Source organism: Heteronotia binoei, chromosome 1 (assembly GCF_032191835.1).
Source record: "Heteronotia binoei isolate CCM8104 ecotype False Entrance Well chromosome 1, APGP_CSIRO_Hbin_v1, whole genome shotgun sequence".
NCBI lineage: Eukaryota > Metazoa > Chordata > Lepidosauria > Squamata > Gekkonidae > Heteronotia > Heteronotia binoei.
The window spans coordinates 281566239-281586010 of NC_083223.1; the positions used below are offsets into that span (position 1 = coordinate 281566239).

General features: G+C 50.6%; 1 protein-coding gene across 1 annotated transcript in view; it reads left to right on the plus strand.

Moving 5' to 3' along the window:
• The window catches only part of SEMA6C (semaphorin 6C), a 292500-nt gene that overhangs the window by 166779 nt on the left and 105949 nt on the right, over positions 1-19772 (plus strand). Inside the window, exons 2-4 of the mRNA XM_060256363.1 lie at positions 13508-13694; positions 14716-14830; positions 18540-18597. Coding sequence (XP_060112346.1) covers positions 13586-13694; positions 14716-14830; positions 18540-18597 — 282 coding nt within the window. The 5' untranslated portion in view covers positions 13508-13585. The remainder of the gene's footprint in view (positions 1-13507; positions 13695-14715; positions 14831-18539; positions 18598-19772) is intronic.

The following is a 19772-nucleotide window of genomic DNA, read 5'->3' on the forward strand; positions in this document are numbered from 1 at the left end:
AGTTGGGGGAGGGATGGTGACTCAGTGGTCAAGCACTTCACATCTCTAGCCTTGAGACCCAAGGCCGGATCTGGGGAGAGGGGGCAGAGGGGGGCACTTGCCCTGGGCACTGATGGAGGGGGGACGCCAAATTGGGTATGGAGTCCATTGTATTCTATGGGACCATAAGACAGAATGGCCCGTAAGGGGGCACCATTTTTTAATTTTGCCCCCCCCCCCCCCCTTCTAAAAACATGCAGATCTGGTCCTGTGGAGACCAAGTCCTATGAGGAAAGGCTGAAGAAGTAGAAGAAGATATTGGATTTATATCCCGCCCTCCACTCCGAAGAGTCTCAGAGAGGCTCACAATCTCCTTTCCCTTCCTCCCCCACAACAGACACTCTGTGAGGTGGGTGGGGCTGAGAGGGCTTTCACAGCAGCTGCCCTTTCAACGACAACCTCTGCCAGAGCTATGGCTGACCCAAGGCCACGCTAGCGGGTGCAAGTGGAGGAGTGGAGAATAGGGTTGCCAAGTCCAATTCAAGAAATATCTGGGGATTTTGGGGGTGGAGCCAGCAGACTTTGGTGGTGGAGTCAGGAGACATTAGGGGTGGAGCCAAGATCAAGGCTGCAACAAGCAGAATTGAACTCCAAAGGGAGTTCTGGCCATCACATTTAAAGGGACGGCACACCTTTTTCTTATGTTCTTATATGTATGGTAATTGTAGTTTTCAGAATCCAGTTTCTAGAGCAGAATTCTGAGAGTTCAGTATGTATAAAAATTTTTGCCACTGTGTGACACAGAGTGTTGGACTGGATGGGCCATTGGCCTGATCCAACATGGCTTCTCTTATTTTTCAATTCCTTTTATAGGAAATAATGAAGGATAGGGGCACCTTCTTTTGGAGCTCATAGAATTGGACCCCCGGGTCCAATCTTTTTGAAACTTTAGAGTTATTTTGGGGAGAGGCACTAGATGCTATACTGAAAATTTGGTGCCTCTTCCCCCTAAAACAGCCCCCCCCCCCAGAGCCCCAGATACCTGCAGGTCATGATTTTCTATGGGAATAAATCTCCATAGGGAATAACAGAGTTCCCAGCAGACATTTCCCTCCCCTTCCCCCACTTTCTGATGACCCTGAAGCGGGGAGAGGGCCTCTAAACAGGGGGATCCCCTGCCCCCACCTGGGGATTGGCAACCCTAGTGGGGAATCAAACCCGGTTCTCCCAGATAAGAGTCCGCACACTACACCAAACTGGCTCTCCACGTCGAGGGATTAGGGGGGCTTCAAGCTAGTAGGCCTCGGCAGAAATTAATTTTCAGCCGGTATGAGGGAGTCGATGTTGCATGAAGGAAAGAAAAGGGCCAACAGGTTGCTTCTCTTTCCCTCTATCCGTTCCCCCGCCTCCGCCTCAGCAAGATCATTTCAGGTAAGGAAAAGTGTGATTTTTTAGCCTGCCCAACTTTCTTTTCTTTCTTCATTGTCCAACTTTCATGCCCATTCGTAGAACTCGTAGACACTCAATGAAATTGCTGAGCAGTCGAGTTAGAACAGATAAAAAGACGCCCTTCTTCACCCAAAGGGTGATTAACATGTGGAATTCACTGCCCCAGGAGGTGGCGGCGGCTACAAGCATAGCCAGCTTCAAGAGGGGGTTGGATAAAAATATGGAGCAGAGGTCCATCAGTGGCTATTAGCCACAGCATATTGTTGGAACTCTCTGTCTGGGGCAGTGATACTCTGTATTCTTGGTTCTTGAGGGGGCAACAATGGGAGGACTTCTAGTGTCCTGGTTCCACTGGTGGACCTCCTGATGGCATCTGGGGTTTTTTGGCCACTGTGTGACACAGAGTGTTGGGCTGGAGGGGCCATTGGCCTGATCCAACATGGCTTCTCTTCTGTTCTTATGTGACACAGAGTGTTGGACTGGAGGGGCCATTGACCTGATCCAACAGGGCTTCTCTTATGTTCTTATGTGACACAGAGTGTTGGACTGGATGGCTGGGCCATTGGCTCGATCCAACATGGCTTCTCTTATGTTCTTCTGGGACACAGAGTGTTGGACTGGATGGGCCACTGGCCTGATCCAACATGGCTCCTCTTATGTTCTTATGTGACACAGAGTGTTGGACTGGATGGCTGGGCCATTGGCTCGATCCAACATGGCTTCTCTTATGTTCTTCTGGGACACAGAGTGTTGGACTGGATGGGCCACTGGCCCGATCCAACATGGCTCCTCTTATGTTCTTATGTGACACAGAGTGTTGGACTGGAGGGGCCACTGGCCTGATCCAACATGGCTCCTCTTATGTTCTTATGTGACACAGAGTGTTGGACTGGAGGGGCCACTGGCCCGATCCAACATGGCTTCTCTTACGTTCTTATGTGACACAGAGTGTTGGACTGGAGGGGCCACTGGCCCGATCCAACATGGCTTCTCTTATGTTCTTATGTGACACAGAGTGTTGGACTGGAGCAGCCACTGGCCTGATCCAACATGGCTTCTCTTATGTTCTTATGTGACACAGAGTGTTGGACTGGAGGGGCCATTGGCCCGATCCAACATGGCTTCTCTTATGTTCTTCTGTGACACAGTTGTTGGACTGGAGGGGCCATTGGCCTGATCCAACATGGCTTCTCTTATGTTCTTATGTGACACAGAGTGTTGGACTGGAGGGGCCACTGGCCTGATCCAACATGGCTTCTCTTACGTTCTTATGTGACACAGAGTGTTGGATTGGAGGGACCACTGGCCTAATCCAACAGGGCTTCTCTTATGTTCTTATGTGACACAGAGTGTTGGACTGGAGGGGCCACTGGCCTGATCCAACATGGCTTCTCTGATGTTCTTATGTGACACAGAGTGTTGGACTGGAGGGGCCACTGGCCTGATCCAACATGGCTTCTCTTATGTTCTTAAAACAGCAAGAGTCTGGTAGCACCTTAAAGATTAACAAAATTTGTGCACTTTTGAATCACTTCTTAGTGTTGCCAGCTTCCAGGTGGGGCCTGGAGATCACTAAACTGGCTCTTGAAGTACTTGAAGATGGTGATCCTATCACCTCTCAGCTGCCTTCTCTCCAGGCTAAACATCTCCAGCTCCTTCAACCTTTCCTCATAGGACTTGGTCTCCAGACCCCTCACCATCTTCATAGCCCTTCTCCGGACCCGTTCCAGCTTGTCTGGATCCATCTTGACTTTATCTTATTCGCCAGTGATGCATCCTTATACTTAAGAATCTTTTTTAGCTCCTTCTTGCTTGCCCTAGACTATTTGGCACCCTCAGCAAGGCTAACGTCTGCCTACACCCCCCCCACCCTCACACTGATAACCAATTTTCAAAAACAGTGGAGAAAAATGTGTCCCCAGTTTGGAGCCTCCTGAAGGCTGGCGCCCTAGACGATCTCCTATTTCACCTAGTCCCAGGGCCGGCCTTGCCTCCCAGTCCCAGTTTCCTTCTGATCTCTTCGTTGCAGGGGCCTTTGCCAATCATGAGGGGGCTCAGGAATCATCAGAGCCAGTTTGGTGTAGTGGTGAAGTGCGCGGACTCTTATCTGGGAGAACCGGGTTGGCCTCCCCACTCCTCCACTTGCACCTGCTGGAATGGCCTTGGGTCAGCCAGAGCTCTCTTATCTGGGAGAACCGGGTTGGATTCCCCACTCCTCCACCTGCAGCTGCTGGAATGGCATTGGGTCAACCAGAGCTCTCTTATCTGGGAGATCCCGGTTTGATTCCCCACTCCTCCACTTGTAGCTGCTGCAATGGCCTTGCGTCAGCCAGAGCTCTCTTATCTGGGAGAACCGGGTTGGATTCCCCACTTCTCCACCTGCAGCTGCTGGAATGGCCTTGGGTCAGCCATAGCTCTCTTATCTGGGAGAACCGGGTTGGATTCCCCATTCCTCCACCTGCAGCTGCTGGAACGGCCTTGGGTCAGCCAGAGCTCTCTTATCTGGGAGAACCGGGTTGGATTCCCCACTCCTCCACCTGCAGCTGCTGGAATGGCCTTCGGTAAGCCAGAGCTCTCTTATCTGGGAGAACCGGGTGTGATTCCCCATTCCTCCATTTGCAGCTGCTGGAATGGCCTTGGGTCAGCCATAGCTCTGGCAGAGACTGTCCTTGAAAGGGCAGCTTCTGGAAGAGCTCTCTCAGCCCGACCTGCCTCACAGGGTGTCTGTTGTGGGGCTGGGGAAGGTAAAGGAGATTGTGACTGCTCTGAGACTCTGAAATACAGGGTATAGGGCAGGATATAAATCCAATATCTTCTTCTTCGATATCTAAAAGGGAGACATCGGTATCTAAAAGGGCAGCCATGAAGCAACTGGGAAAGACCCGTAATGCGGATTCATCATATCTCAGCAGTACTTAATTTTCTTCTCTGTTTCCTTCTTTGTGTGAAGTAGATTGAACCGACGGCATCTATAACCAGAAAATATGGTTGACCGCTAGTTTTGACAGAGAGCTTTTTCATATAATATATTTTTCCTTTTTTCTGGGGGTGGGGGAAGGAAATAGGCATACAGAAAAAAACAGAAGGGGATTACATATACGTAGGAAAAGTTTTAGAGGTTTGCAGACATCAAAGATTGTTCAAAATACAAATGATGTATAATGTATGGATACATACTGAAAAATATAGATATTATATTTTCCCAAATAAAATAAATGTCAGATGTTTGAGAGCCGCAGGAAGGAAGGAAGGAAGGAAGGAAGGATGGGAGGGAGGGAGGGAGGGAGGAAGGAAGGAAGGAAGGAAGGAAGGAAGGAAGGAAGGAAGGAAGGAAGGAAGGAAGGAAGGAAGGAAGGAAGGAAGGAAGGAAGGGAGGGAGGGAGGGAGGAAAGAAGGGAGGGAGGGAGGAAGGGAAGGGAAGGAAAGAAGAAGGGAGGGGGAGGAAGGAAGGAAGGAAGGAAGGAAGGAAGGAAGGAAGGAAGGAAAAGAGGAAGGAAGGGAGGGAGGGAGGAAAGAAGGAAGGGAGGGAAAGAAGAAGGGAGGGGGAGGAAGGAAGAAAGGAAGGGAGGGAGGGAGGAAAGAAGGAAGGGAGGGAGGGAGGAAGGGAAGGAAAGAATAAGGGAGGGGGAGGAAGGAAGAAAGGAAGGAAGGAAAAGAGGAAGGGAGGGAGGAAAGAAGGAAGGGAGGGAGGGAGGGAGGGAAAGAAGAAGGGAGTGGGAGGAAAGAAGAAAGGAAGGGAGGGAGGAAGGGAAAGAAGAAAGGAGTGGGAGGAAGGAAGAAAGGAAGGGAGGGAGGGAGGGAGGTAGGGAATATGGAAGGAAGGAAAATAGATGGGGAAAGAGAGGTGAAAAGAAAGCAGCATTAACTTTAAAAGCATTCTCCAAACTGCCGGCTTCGAGAGCCACAAAACGTGTGAAAGACCCATATGCGATTCCTGAGCTGCATTTGGCCACTGCTGATATTTAATAGGATATAATACATATAAAACAGATTCAAATATATTTATTTCCATACACCATACACACATTCTCTCTCACACACTATCAGTTAACTATCCTATGCATAAGAACAACAGAGGAGCCCTGCTGGGTCAGACCAGGGAGGGTCCATCTAGTCCAGCCTCCTGTCTCACACAGTGGCCAGCCAGTTCCTCTGGAGGGCCAACAACAGGGCAGAGAACATAAGAACATAAGAGAAGCCATGTTAGATCAGGCCAATGGCCCATCCAGTCCAACATTCTGTGTCACACAGCGGCCAAATATATATATATATATATATATATATATATATACACATACACACACACACACACTGTGGCTAATAGCCACTGATGGACCTCTGCTCCATATTTTTATCTAACCCCTTCTTGAAGGTGGCTATGCTTGTGGACGCCACCACCTCCTGTGGCAGTGAATTCCACATGGTAATCACCCTTTGGGTGAAAAAGTACTTCCTTTTATCCGTTTTAACCTGTCTGCTCAGCAATTTCATCGAATGCCCACGAGTTCTTGTATTGTGAGAAAGGGAGAAAAGTACTTCTTTCTCTACTTTCTCCATCCCATGCATTATCTTGTAAACTTCTATCATGTCACCCCTCAGTCGACGTTTCTCCAAGCTAAAGAGCCCTAAGCGTTTCAACCTTTCTTCATAGGGAAGGTGTTCCAGCCCTTTAATCATTTTAGTTGCCCTTTTCTGAACTTTCTCCAATGCTATAATATCCTTTTTGAGGTGCGGCGACCAGTACTGCACACAGAGGCCGAGGCCTTCCCCTGAGAAGAACATCAGAAGAGCCCTGCTGGGTCAGACCAGGGAGAGTCCATCCAGTCCAGCCTCCTGTCTCACACAGTGACCAGCCAGTCCCTCTGGAGGGCCAACAACAGGGCAGAGAGGCCGAGGCCTCCCCCGAGAAGAACATCAGAAGAGCCCTGCTGGGTCAGACCAGGGAGAGTCCATCTAGTCCAGCCTTCTGCCTCACACAGTGGCCAACCAGTTCCTCTGGAGGGCCAGTGACAGGGCATAGGCCGAGGCCTTCCCCTGAGAAGAACATCAGAAGAGCCCTGCTGGGTCAGACCATGGAGGGTCCATCTAGTCCAGCCTCCTGTCTCACACAGTGGCCAACCAGTTCCTCTGGAGGGCCAGTGACAGGGCATAGGCCGAGGCCTTCCCCTGAGAAGAATATCAGAAGAGCCCTGCTGGGTCAGACCAGGGAGGGTCCATCTAGTCCAGCCTCTGTCTCACACAGGTGCCAACCAGTTCCTCTGGAGGGCCAACAACAGGGCAGAGAGGCCGAGGCCTCCCCTGAGAAGATCATCAGAAGAGCCCTGCTGTGTCAGATCAGGGAGGGTCCATCTAGTCCAGCCTCCTGTCTCACACAGGGGCCAACCAGTTCCTCTGGAGGGCCAACAACACGGCAGAGAGGCCGAGGCCTTCCCCTGAGAAGAACATCACAAGAGCCCTGCTGGGTCAGACCAGGGAGGGTTCATCTTGTCCAGCATCCTGTCTCACACAGTGGCCTGGCAGTTACTCTGGAATGCCAACAAGTGGTCTTAGAGCCCACGGCCTTCTCTTGACACCTGCACAGTAGCTCCAGTCTAAGCCTTTTGAGTTTTAGGGGTTTAAACTTAGGGTTGCCCGCTCCAGGCTGCGAAATTCCTGGAGATTTGGGCATGGAACCTGAGAAGGGCAGATTCTGGAGCTGGGATGGACCTCCGTGTGGTATAATGCCCTCCATAAGAACATAAGAGAAGCCACGTTGGATCAGGCCAATGGCCCCTCCAGTCCAACAGTTTGTGTCACATAAGAACATAAGAGAAGCCATGTTGGATCAGTTCAATGGCCCATCCACTCCAACACTCTGTGTCACATAAAAACATCAGAGAAGCCATGTTGGATCAGGCCAATGGCCCATCCAGTCCAACACTCTGTGTCACATAAGAACATAAGAGAAGCCATGTTGGATCAGGCCAATGGCCCATCCACTCCAACACTGTGTGTCACATAAAAACATCAGAGAAGCCATGTTGGATCAGGCCAATGGCCCATCCACTCCAACACTCTGTGTCACATAAGGACATCAGAGAAGCCATTTTGGATCAGGCCAATGGCCTATCCAGTCCAACATTCTGTGTCACACAGTGGCCAATAAGATATATATATATATATACACATACACACACACACACTGTGGCTAAGAGCGGGAGATCTCCAGGCACCACCTGGAGGTTGGCAACCGCATCTAGACCAGAGCAACCCAGCATAGGATTGTGCCGTGTTGCGCCCTTTTTGTCTGCAAGCATCAGACGGGAACATCTGGAAGCCTGGCACCCAAGCACATTTTGTCATCTTTCCCCCAAAGTCCCAACGGACTCTGGGATCTGCCAGGTAACCGATGAAAGCACAGCAGCTGCCTCTCCGCGGGGGTCTCGCCTGCGTCACCAGCCTGCGGGTCCTGCTGGTTGGTGACGCCAGCAGAAGCAGCCCCTGGAGAAGTACGAGGGACCGGCTAATTGGAGTCGGGAATAGGGAACTTTCCTGAGAAAGCCTCGGGAGGGAGTTGAAGACGCTTTGTTCTGTAAGGCGGGGGAGGCAAGAGGTCTCTGTCCCCAAGGCACTTCCAGTTTAAATTGTGACAGGGGAAGTATTCTTGCGGGAGGGGACAGGTGAGGTTAGCCTGGGATGAGTGTCTGCATCGCAGCCTCGCTTTAGGTTTCCTCTGTCTCCTTCCGCCACCTTCACAACTAGGGTTGGCAGGTCCAATTCAAGAAATATCTGGGAACTTTGGGGGTGGAGCCAGGAGACTTTGGGGGTGGAGCCAGGAGCAAGGGTGTGACAAGCACAATTGAACGCCAAAGGGAGTTCTGGCCCTCGCATTGAAAGGGACAGCACACCTTTTAAATAATGGAAATTAGGAAGAATACGAGCACCTTCTTTTGGGGCTCTTGAATAGGCTTGTCCTGCTATAAGCTGTTGAGAGTCAAATCAGCCTGACCAAGGGAGCTTTTGACTCGCCGAATCTCATCCCCCGCAAAAGCTTCTTCGTCTCTAAGGTTCTCCTGGATTCGAATCTAGCTCTTCTACCGCAGAGCCTCGTGGCTACCCGCTGGTGTTTGTGACCATGCGGGCACTAGCCAATAGGTGCTTTTCTCATCGGTACGAACACAGCGGCTTTCACTGAGCCGCTCTTCCACCTGCTATTTGGAGCAAATCATCCAATCCTACCTCGCAGGGCTTTTTTTCAGAAAGCACCTGAAAGGCAGAGGCTGCGTGTCAGAACCACTGTATAAACTCTAAGCCAGGGGTGTCGAACTAATTTGTTATGAGGGCCAGATCAGGCATAATAATAATAATAAATTTTTATTTATACCCCGCCCTCCCCGCCAAAACAGGCATAAATGAGACCTTGTCTTGCTGGGCCATGTGTGTACCTATTTTAAGATTAGGTAGCAGAGATATAAGCTTTATAAAGGACACAGACAAACACAATTAAAGATTTTTTTAAAAAAACAACAACCTTAAACTACACATGCTTAAAATATTAGCACTCGTTAGTCTTAAAGGTGCTTTCTTTGTCTTTCTCCCATGGGATCCAGGGAACTGGGCAAAGGAAGCTCTTGCTCTTTCCTTCCTTCCCCAGGGGTCCAGAAGAGGGAGGAGCCTCAGCCAATAGAAGGAAGAGAGGCTTGGCTCAGTTGCTCTGCCGTGAGATTGTGAGAGCTTGGCGAAGCAACCTATCCCTCCCCCCCCGTCCTCTCGAAGGGAGGAGCCTCAGCCAATGGAGAAAATGGAGGGTTTTGCTCCTGTGCGATTGAGCAAGCCTAGAAACGCAAGCTGTGTTGCAGAAGGAAGCAAGAGTGAGGGAGAAGGAAGCAGACGGCAGCCAGTCGCTCGGGGGCCTGATAGGAGCCCTCCAGGGGCCTGATTTGGCCCCCGTGTCACATGTTTGACACCCCTGCTCTAAGCATTACGGTGGGGGGGGAGAGTGCTGTCGAGGGAGCCCTTGAAGCTGCACACATGGCGTTTCTGATTCTTTTCCTCCGCCTTACGACCTGATGTTTACAGCGAAGCAGAGATCGGAGAGAGTTGCAAGGTCTGGAGAGCTCGCGATCTCCACCTTTGCCCTCTCCGCCCGTGTCCCCGTTTCCCCCCCAAGTCCTTCCCAAACCAGCCGCCCTCTCCGGTCTCTGGAAGGGGACTATCACTGAAACAGGAGTCGCAACGCCAGCTGTTGTAGGGCTGGCAGCGGGAAGGAGCAGGTGGGGTGGGAGGGGGGTGTTAAATCCCCTGCATACTCACTAAATTAACGGGACGGGGAACAGCACTGATATTTATAGTGTTGGCGGGCTTCAGGTATGGCCGGTGGAAAATGAGCTTCAATATCCATCTGTCCGTAACGGGGAGCGGGTGCAAGAGTTGCCAGCTGGGCTCAAAGGAGCCAAGAGTTGCTGGACGGTGCTTCCGTGTTCAAGGCAGGGTTGCCAGACTCCAGGTGGGGGCTGGCGATCTCCTGGGATCCCCACTGGGTCGGTTTGGGAGGGATACAAGGAAAGACGACTTGACGCGGTGAAAGATAAAGATGTGGAATTCTCCGCCGGAGGGTGTGAAGATGGCCACAAGCATAAACAGCTCGAAAAGGGACTCAGGTAGATTCATGGAGGAGACGTCTATCGATGGCTGCCAGCTACTAGCTGTTATCCGTTCCTTTCAGAACGGATAAAAGGAAGTCCTTCTTCACCCAAAGGGTGATTAACACGGAATTCACTGCCACAGAAGGTGGCGGCGGCTACAAGCATAGCCAGCTTCAAGAGGGGATTGGATCAACATCTGGAGCAGAGGTCCATCAGTGGCTATTAGCTACAGTGTATTGTTGGAACTCTCTGTCTGGGGCAAGTGATGCTCTGTATTCTTAGTGCATGAGAGGGCAGCAGTGGTATTTCTAGTATCCTGGCCCCACTGATGGTGCCTGGTTTTTTTTGGCCTCTGTGTGACACAGAGTGTTGGACTAGATGGGCCACTGGCCTGATCCAACATGGCTTCTCTTATGTTCTTCTGTCTGGGGCAGTGATGCTCTGTATTTTTGGTGCTTGGGGAGGGCATAGTGGGAGGGCTTCTAGCGTCCTGGCCCCATTGATAGACTTTCTGATGGCACCTGGTTGTTTTGGGTGACACAGAATGTTGGACTGGATGGGCCGTTGGGCTGATCCAACATGGCTTCTCTTATGTTCTTATGTCTGAGGCAGTGATGCTCTGAATTCTTGAAGTTTGGGGGGGGGGGCAACAGTGGGAGGACTTCTAGTCTCCTGGCCCCACTGATGGACCTCCTGATGGCATCTGGGTTTTTTGGCCACTGTGTGACACAGAGTGTTGGACTGGATGGGCCACTGACCTGATCCAACATGGCTTCTCTTATGTTCTTCTGCCTGTGGCCTGATCCAACATGGCTTCTCTTATGTTCTTATGACTGAGGCAGTGATGCTCTGAATTCTTGGTGTTTGTGGGGGGGCAACAGTAGAGAGGAATTAAGCAATTAAGTGGGAGGGCTTCTAGTCTTCTGGCCCCACTGATGGACCTCCTGATGGCACCTGGGGTTTTTGGCCACTGTGTGACACAGAGTGTTGGACTGGATGGGCCACTGACCTGATCCATCATGGCTTCTCTTATGTTCTTCTGCCTGTGGCCTGATCCAACATGGCTTCTCTTATGTTCTTATGACTGAGGCAGTGATGCTCTGAATTCTTGGTGTTTGTGGGGGGGCAACAGTAGAGAGGAATTAAGCAATTAAGTGGGAGGGCTTCTAGTCTTCTGGCCCCACTGATGGACCTCCTGATGGCACCTGGGGTTTTTGGCCACTGTGTGACACAGAGTGTTGGACTGGATGGGCCACTGACCTGATCCAACATGGCTTTTCTTATGTTCTTCTGCCTGGGGCAGTGTTGCTCTGTATTTTTGGTGCTTGGGGAGGGCATAGTGGGAGAGCTTCTAGTGTCCTGGCCCCACGGATGGACCTCCTGATGGCACCTGGTTGTTTTGGCCACTGTGTGACACAGAGTGTTGGACTGGATGGGCCATTGGCGTGATCCAACAAGGCTTCTCTTATGTTGTTATGTCTGGGGCAGTGATGCTCTGTCTTCTTGGTGCTTGGGGGAGGGACACAGTGCAAGGGCTTCTAGTCTCCTGGCCCCACTGATGGAGCTCCTGATGGCACCTGGTCTTTTTAGCCACTGTGTGACACAGAGTGTTGGACTGGATGGGCCACTGGCCTGATCCAGCATGGCTTCTCTAGTGTTCTTATGTACGGTGGCAGAGGCGAACCTCCACACTGAGAGGCAATCAACCTCTGAATCCCAGCGGCAAGAGGCAACATCCAGGGAGGGCCTCGGCTTTTATGAAACATGAAATCATATTTGGAAGATGTTCAAAAGGGGTATTTCGGGAAGCAGGTGGTGCCCAGCAGAAAAGATCCCTGGTATCCCATCTCTGAGCGTTGGGAACACCATCTGGCCGGGTACGTCGTTTTCTGAGAAATGCAAAAAGAAACTGTGAGCCATTCAGCCGAGGTCCGGACGATATATTGTCCAGACATCGAGGATCAGGATGGAATGTTATTGGTTGCTGGTGTCTTGTGACCCCTTGCTGGGCTGCTAGCTGCAATGGCACCCTCTGGCCACGGGCAGCGGTGGTGCTACTGAGCAGCAAATATAGGGCCCACATAGGGTTGCCAATCCCCAGCTGAGGGCAGGAGATCTCCTGGTCTGGAGGTCCTCTGCCTGCTTCAGGTTCATCAGAAAGGGGGAGGGAAATGTTTGCTGGGCATTCCATCATTCCCTAAAGGGAAATAGCGTAAATTGGAGAGTTGATTCGTGGATATCTGAGGCTCTTGGGGGGGAGGGGGGCAGGGGGGCTGTCTCTCCACAATATGCCCAAATTTCAAAAAGATTGGACCAGGGGGAACAGATTCTACGAGCCCCAAAAGAAGGTGCCCCTCTCCTTCATTATTTCCAACGGAGGGAAGGCATTTGAAAGGTGTGCGGTCCTTTTCAAGGTGATGGCCAGAACTCCCTTTGGAGTGCAGTTGTCCTTGTCACAACCTTACTCCTGGCTCCACCCCCAAAGTCTCCTGGCTGCCCCCTCCCTCCCCAAGACCCCAGATATTTCTTGAATTGGACCTGGCCCCCCTAGGCCAACATGAGACCAACATGAGAACCAGTACAGTAGTGGTTAAGTGTGCGGACACTTCCCTGGCTGAACCGGGTTTGATTCCTCACTCCTTTACTTGCAGCTGCTGGGATGGCCTTGGGTCAGCCATAGCTCTCATAGGAGTTGTCCTTGAAAGGGCAGCTGTTCTAAGAGCTCTCTCAGTCCCACCCACCACACAGGGTGTCTGTTGTGGGGGGGGGGAGATAAAGGAGATTGTGAGCTGCTCTGAGATTCAGAGTGGAGGGCGGGATATAAATCCAGTATCATCATCATCATCATCATCATCATCATCTTCTTCTTCTTCTTCTTCTTCTTCTTCTGCATGAAGGAGATCTAGTCCAACCCCCTGCACAATGCAGGAAACCCACAAACACCTCCCCCTAAATTCACAGGATCCTCATTGCTGTCAGATGGCCGTCTAGCCTCTGTTGAAAAACCTCCAAGGAAGGAGAATCATAGAATCATAGAGTTGGAAGGGACCTCCAGGTTCATCTAGTCCAACCCCCTGCACAATGCAGGAAACTCACAAACGCCTCCCCCTAAATTCACAGGATCCTCATTGCTGTCAGATGGCCGTCTAGCCTCTGTTGAAAAACCTCCAAGGAAGGAGAATCATAGAATCATAGAGTTGGAAGGGACCTCCAGGGTCATCTAGTCCAGCCCCCTGCACAATGCAGAAAACTCACAAACGCCTCCCCCTAAATCCACAGGATCTTCATTGCCGTCAGATGGCCATCTAGCCTCTGCTTAAAAACCTCCAAGGGCATTCTAGCACAGTGACTTTCGGCCACAGTTCGAGAGCCACACGAGGCTTTCCTGCACCAGCATTTTTGTTGTGAAAACTGACCTTTCCCTTCCTTTCCCTTGTGTCGCTTCTCCTCTCCAGGGTCTCCAGAAAGAAGCATGATTCATTCCTAGGGTCTGGCTCGCTCGGTCCTGCTCTCCTCCCGGGAACTTCCTGAGAATGCTCCTTTCCTCCCTCCCTCCTGGCCTCCTCCTTCTCCTCTCGGTCCTTGCGTCCGCAGCCTCCTTTCCAAAGGACCTCGTTCCTGTGAGCACCATCAGCTTGGCAGGTGAGTGAGACGTGAGACAGGAGCTGGGAATCCTAAACTCAGATATATATATTTTGGCCACTGTGTGACACAGAGTGTTGGACTGGATGGGCCATTGGCCTGTTCCAACATGGCTTCTCTTATGTTCTTATGTGACACAGAGTGTTGGACAGGATGGGCCATTGGCCTGATCCAGCATGGCTTCTCTTATGTTCTTATGTGACACAGAGTGTTGGACTGGATGGGCCATTGGCCTGATCCAACATGGCTCCTCTTATGTTCTTATGTGACACAGAGTGTTGGACTGGAAGGGCCATTGGCCTGATCCAACATGGCTCCTCTTCTGTTCTTATGTGACACAGAGTGTTGGACTGGAGGGGCCATTGGCCTGATCCAACATGGCTCCTCTTCTGTTCTTATGTGACACAGAGTGTTGGACTGGATGGGCCATTGGCCTGATCCAACATGGCTCCTCTTATGTTCTTATGTGACACAGAGTGTTGGACTGGAGGGGCCACTGGCCTGATCCAACATGGCTTCTCTTATGTTCTTATGTGACACAGAGTGTTGGACTGGATGGGCCATTGGCCTGATCCAACATGGCTTCTCTTATGTTCTTATGTGACACAGAGTGTTGGACTGATCCAGCATGGCTTCTCTTATGTTCTTATGAATGCGGCAGTTATGCTCTGCCTTCTTAGTGCTTGGGAGGCCACAGTGGGAGGGCTTCTAGTGTCCTGGCCCCACTGGTGGACCTCCTGATGGCCCCTGGGTTTTTTCGGCCACTGTGTGACACAGAGTGGGCCGTTGGCCTGATCCAACATGGCTTCTCTTATGTTCTTATCTGGAGGTTGGCAACCCTATCTGGAATAGCCCTCCCCCTTGCCTTTTCTCGTCAAATGATTTCACCAAGGAGAAATGCAGAAGTTTGCAGGGGGTGAGTGGGACAGGAGCCCTGCTGCTTTGTGCTCTTTGAGGTCCTAGAGTGTCCTGCCAAAAAAGAAGACATTTTGTAACAGGATATCTCTCTTCCTCCCACCAGGCACGGCCCAGTGTCCCTATTTCCGAGGTCTTCCGGGGGACAATGACACCGCCCAGCTGGGCCTGGATTTCCAAAGCATGCTGCGACTCAACCAAACACTGTTCATCGCAGCCCGGTAAGCGGGGGGATCGGCAGCCATTTTGTTTGAGGCAATCGGCAGAACCGGCCGCGCCACTCGGCAAATTGGGTCAGGGGTGTCAAACTCATTTGTTATGAGGGCCGGATCCGACATAAATGAGACCTTGTTGGGCCGGGCCTAGAGATGTAAAATTTCTGGAATTTTTGAAGGTCAGAAAAAAACCCCAATAGAGGTTTTTCAACAGAGGCTAGATGGCCCTCTGACAGCTATGAAGATCCTGTAAATTTAGGGGGAGAGATTTGTGAGTTTCCTGCATTGTGCAGGGGGTTGGACTAGATGACACTGGAGGCCCCTTCCAACTCTAGGATTCTATGACTATTAGAGCATTTCCTCAGTGGAACAGGCTTCCTTGGGAGGTGGTGGGCTCTCCTTCCTTGGAGGTTTTTCAACAGAGGCTAGATGGCCCTCTGACAGCTATGAAGATCCTGTGAATTTAGGGGGAGAGATTTGTGAGTTTCCTGCCTTGTGCAGGGGGTTGGACTAGATGACCCTGGAGGTCCCTTCCAACTCTAGGATTCTATGACTATTAGAGCATTTCCTCAGTGGAACAGGCTTCCTTGGGAGGTGGTGGGCTCTCCTTCCTTGGAGGTTTTTCAGCAGAGGCTAGATGGCCCTCTGACAGCTATGAAGATCCTGTGAATTTAGGGGGAGAGATTTGTGAGTTTCCTGCATTGTGCAGGGGGTTGGACTAGATGACACTGGAGGCCCCTTCCAACTCTAGGATTCTATGACTATTAGAGCATTTCCTCAGTGGAACAGGCTTCCTTGGGAGGTGGTGGGCTCTCCTTCCTTGGAGGTTTTTCAACAGAGGCTAGATGGCCCTCTGACAGCTATGAAGATCCTGTGAATTTAGGGGGAGAGATTTGTGAGTTTCCTGCCTTGTGCAGGGGGTTGGACTAGATGACCCTGGAGGTCCCTTCCAACTCTAGGATTCTATGACTATTAGAGCATTTCCTCAGTGGAACAGGCTTCCTTGGGAGGTGGTGGGCTCTCCTTCCTTGGAGGTTTTTCAACAGAGGCTAGATGGCCCTCTGACAGCTATGAAGATCCTGTGAATTTAGGGGGAGAGATTTGTGAGTTTCCTGCATTGTGCAGGGGGTTGGACTAGATGACACTGGAGGCCCCTTCCAACTCTAGGATTCTATGACTATTAGAGCATTTCCTCAGTGGAACAGGCTTCCTTGGGAGGTGGTGGGCTCTCCTTCCTTGGAGGTTTTTCAACAGAGGCTAGATGGCCCTCTGACAGCTATGAAGATCCTGTGAATTTAGGGGGAGAGATTTGTGAGTTTCCTGCCTTGTGCAGGGGGTTGGACTAGATGACCCTTGAGGTCCCTTCCAACTCTAGGATTCTAGCGACTGTTAGAGCGGTTCCTCAGTGGAACAGGCTTCCTTGGGAGGTGGTGGGCTCTCCTTCCTTGGAGGTTTTTCAACAGAGGCTAGATGGCCATCTGACAGCAATGAAGATCCTGTGAATTTAGGGGGGAGGTGTTTGTGAGTTTCCTGCCTTGTGCAGGGGGTTGGACTAGATGATTCTAGAGGTCCCTTCTAATTCTATGATTCTATAACTGTTAAGAATGGTTCCTCAGTGGAACAGGCTTTGTCATCGGGAGGTGATGGGCTCTCCTTCCTTGGAGGTTTTGCAACAGAGGCTAGATGGCCATCTGACAGCTATGAAGATCTTGTGAATTTAGGGGGAGGTATTTGTGAGTTTCCTGCCTTGTGCAGGGGGTTGGACTAGATGACCCTTCCAACTCTATGACTCTAGGATTTTGTTTTTTTCCGGGAGGAAACGGAAATTTTCGGGAAAATTGAAAAAAAAAATGCTACATTAGCACTCCTTTTTTCTTTTCCAGGCTGAAAGCTATTCTGTTACTTTAGGAACATGAAATGTGACTACGGGCAGCTTTACTTGGCATGAAATGGTCGCAACTAGCATATTAAAAAATATAGTGCATCCAAACGATGATTACAAACAGAATTTACTTTTTCAATAATATTTATTTGCAAATGTAACAAACGGAGCCACAGTCTCCTGAACTGTTTACTAGTTGATGTGGAACAGACAAAAAAAAACAACGTTCACAAAACAATTATTAAAAATCCAGAAGAAACAATTATTCATATTTTCTCTCCACAGCATTAAATACAATTTTTTTTTTAAAACCCATTCATCATGTTAACATAAAGCATTCCATAATCAATTTCTTTTCTTTTTTCAATTTTTCCATTTTTTCAGGAAAAAAACCCAAAAAGGGCTTAAAAAAAAAACTGGGGGAAATTGGTTCCCCGACCCCCCAAAAAAATTTCCGGCTTTTTTCTGGGCCTTCACATCTCTAGCGGGGCCATGTCAGCTTAGGGTTGCCAAGTCCAATTCAAGAAATATCTGGGGACTTTGCGGGTGGAGCCAGGAGACATTAGGGGTGGAGCCAAGATCAAGGCTGTGACAAGCATCGTTGAACTCCAAAGGGAGTTCCGGCTATCACATTTAAAGGGACGGCACACCTTTCCAATGCCTTCCTTCCATAGGAAATAATGAAGGATAGGGGCACCTTCTTTTGGGGTTCATAGAATTGGACCCCCTGGTCCAATCTTTTTGAAATTGGTGGGTATTTGGGGGAGAGGCACTAGATGCTATACTGAAAATTTTGGTGCCTCTAACCCAAACAACAGCCCCCCCAGAGCCCCAGATACCCGTGGATCAATTCCCCATGATTTTCTATGGGAATCAATCTCCCTAGGGAATAACAGAGTTCCCAGCAGACATTTCCCTCCCCTCCCCCCGCTTTCTGACGACCCTGAAGCGGGGGGAGGGTCTCCAAACTGGGGGATCCCCTGCCCCCACCTGGGGATTGGCAACCCTATGTCAGGTTGGGCCAGGCCATGTGCATACCTATTTAAGATTAAGTAGCAGAGATATAAACTTTATAAAGGACACAGACAAACAAAGTTAAAAAACAAACAAACTTAAAGCATGCTTAAAACGTTAGCACAAAATGTTGAGAGCCAGTTTGGTGTGGTTAAGTGTGTGAGCTCTTTGATTCCCCACTCCTCCACTCGCAGCTGCTGGAATGGCCTTGGGTCAGCCAGAGCTCTCTTATCTGGGAGAACCGGGTTTGATTCCCCACTCCTCCCCTTGCAGCTGCTGGAATGGCCTTGGGTCAGCCAGAGCTCTCTTATCTGGGAGAACCGGGTTTGATTCCCCACTCCTCCCCTTGCAGCTGCTGGAATGGCCTTGGATTAGCCATAGTCTGGCAGGAGTTGTCCTTGAAAGGGCAGCTGCTGTGAGAGCTCTCTCAGCCCCACCGCCCTCACAGGGTGTCTGTTGTGGGAGGAGAAGGCAGAGGAGATTGTGAGCCGCTCTGAGACTCTGATTCGGCGAGAAGGGCGGGGTATAAATCTGCAGTTCTTCTTCTTCACTTGTTGGTCTTAAAGGTGCTTGCTTTGTGTTTCTCCCATGGGATCCAGGGAAGTGGGCAAAGAAAGCTGTGGAGGAACCCTATTACAAATCAATCCGGTACACCTGGGGTTAGCAAGCAGAAAAACTGGTGCTGGTGGGGGGAGGGCGAGTGGGGGTCAGGTAACATGAATGCTTATAAAATCAGCTTCCTCTCCCCGCCTGATGCTTGGATCCGGCCACGTGGCCACTGACGCCTTTCTTTTCTTCCCACCCTTCCCTTGTCCCCAGAGACCACGTCTACGCCTTTGATCTTCGAAGGACCAAGGACGATTTCTCTCCGACCAGGGTGAGGAGGTGAACGATGGCACTCTGCGATACAAAGACCTTGGAGGAGGGGAGGGGAGGCTGTGGGGTTTGGGAAGGTTCAGGCTGGAGAAGAAGTTGAGGGGCGGCAGGATGGCTCTCTCGAAGCCTCTGCAGGGCTGCGTCCCTTACGGGAGGGCCGGGAGCTGTTCCTATGGGCGGCAGAGGAGAGGGCTTGCAGGAACGGGTCTAAATTGTGGGCAGGAAGAGACCAGCTGGATATTAGGAAGGGTTTGGTTTTTTTTTTACTGTCAAGAGTTGTTCAACGGTGGGATCAGCTACGGAGGGAGGTGGTCGACTCCCCCTCACAGGCAGTTTTTAAGCAGCAGCCAGGCCAGCCTTGAGTTCAGCAGGAGCTCACCGGAGCACAGCTCCTGAACCTTTCTGAGGATTCCCCCTCCTCCTCCTCCCTTGTCCATTGAATAGCAGGTGCAGCTGCATAACAATCCCTGGATTACGAGAGCGGGCAACCAGCCAGACCCCAGGCTTCTCTTATGTTCTTATGTGACACAGAGTGTTGGACTGGATGGGCCATTGGCCTGATCCAACAGGGCTTCTCTTATGTTCTTCTGTGACACAGAGTTTTGGACTGGATGGGCCACTGGCCTGATCCAACAGGGCTTCCCTTCTGTTCTTATGTGACACAGAGTGTTGGACTGGATGGGCCACTGGCCTGATCCAACAGGGCTTCCCTTCTGTTCTTATGTGACACAAAGTGTTGGACTGGATGGGCCACTGGCCTGATCCAGCATGGCTTCTCTTATGTTCTTATGTGACACAGAGTGTTGGCCTGGTCCAACATGGCTTCTCTTAGGTTCTTATGGGCCTTTTTTGTAGCTCATGGGGGGTCTTTTTGGAGTCCATCACTGTGGACAGGAAAGTCTCTCACATTTGGTTGTCATCAACTTGAGAATTAGATTGATTGATCAACTGATTGATTATATTCGACTTACTATATCCCGCCCTCCCAGCTGAAGCAGGCTTCGGGCAGCTCACACCAATAAAATCACAATAATCAATAAAATTCCACAACATTAATACATCATAATTTAAAATTCAACAGTTAAAAGCACTCTGGTGCTAGTATCATTTGGCATTGTTTCACTTCCGATGGCTTCAGTATTTCTTAAATTGTCTCCGACAATAACGGTGACTCAG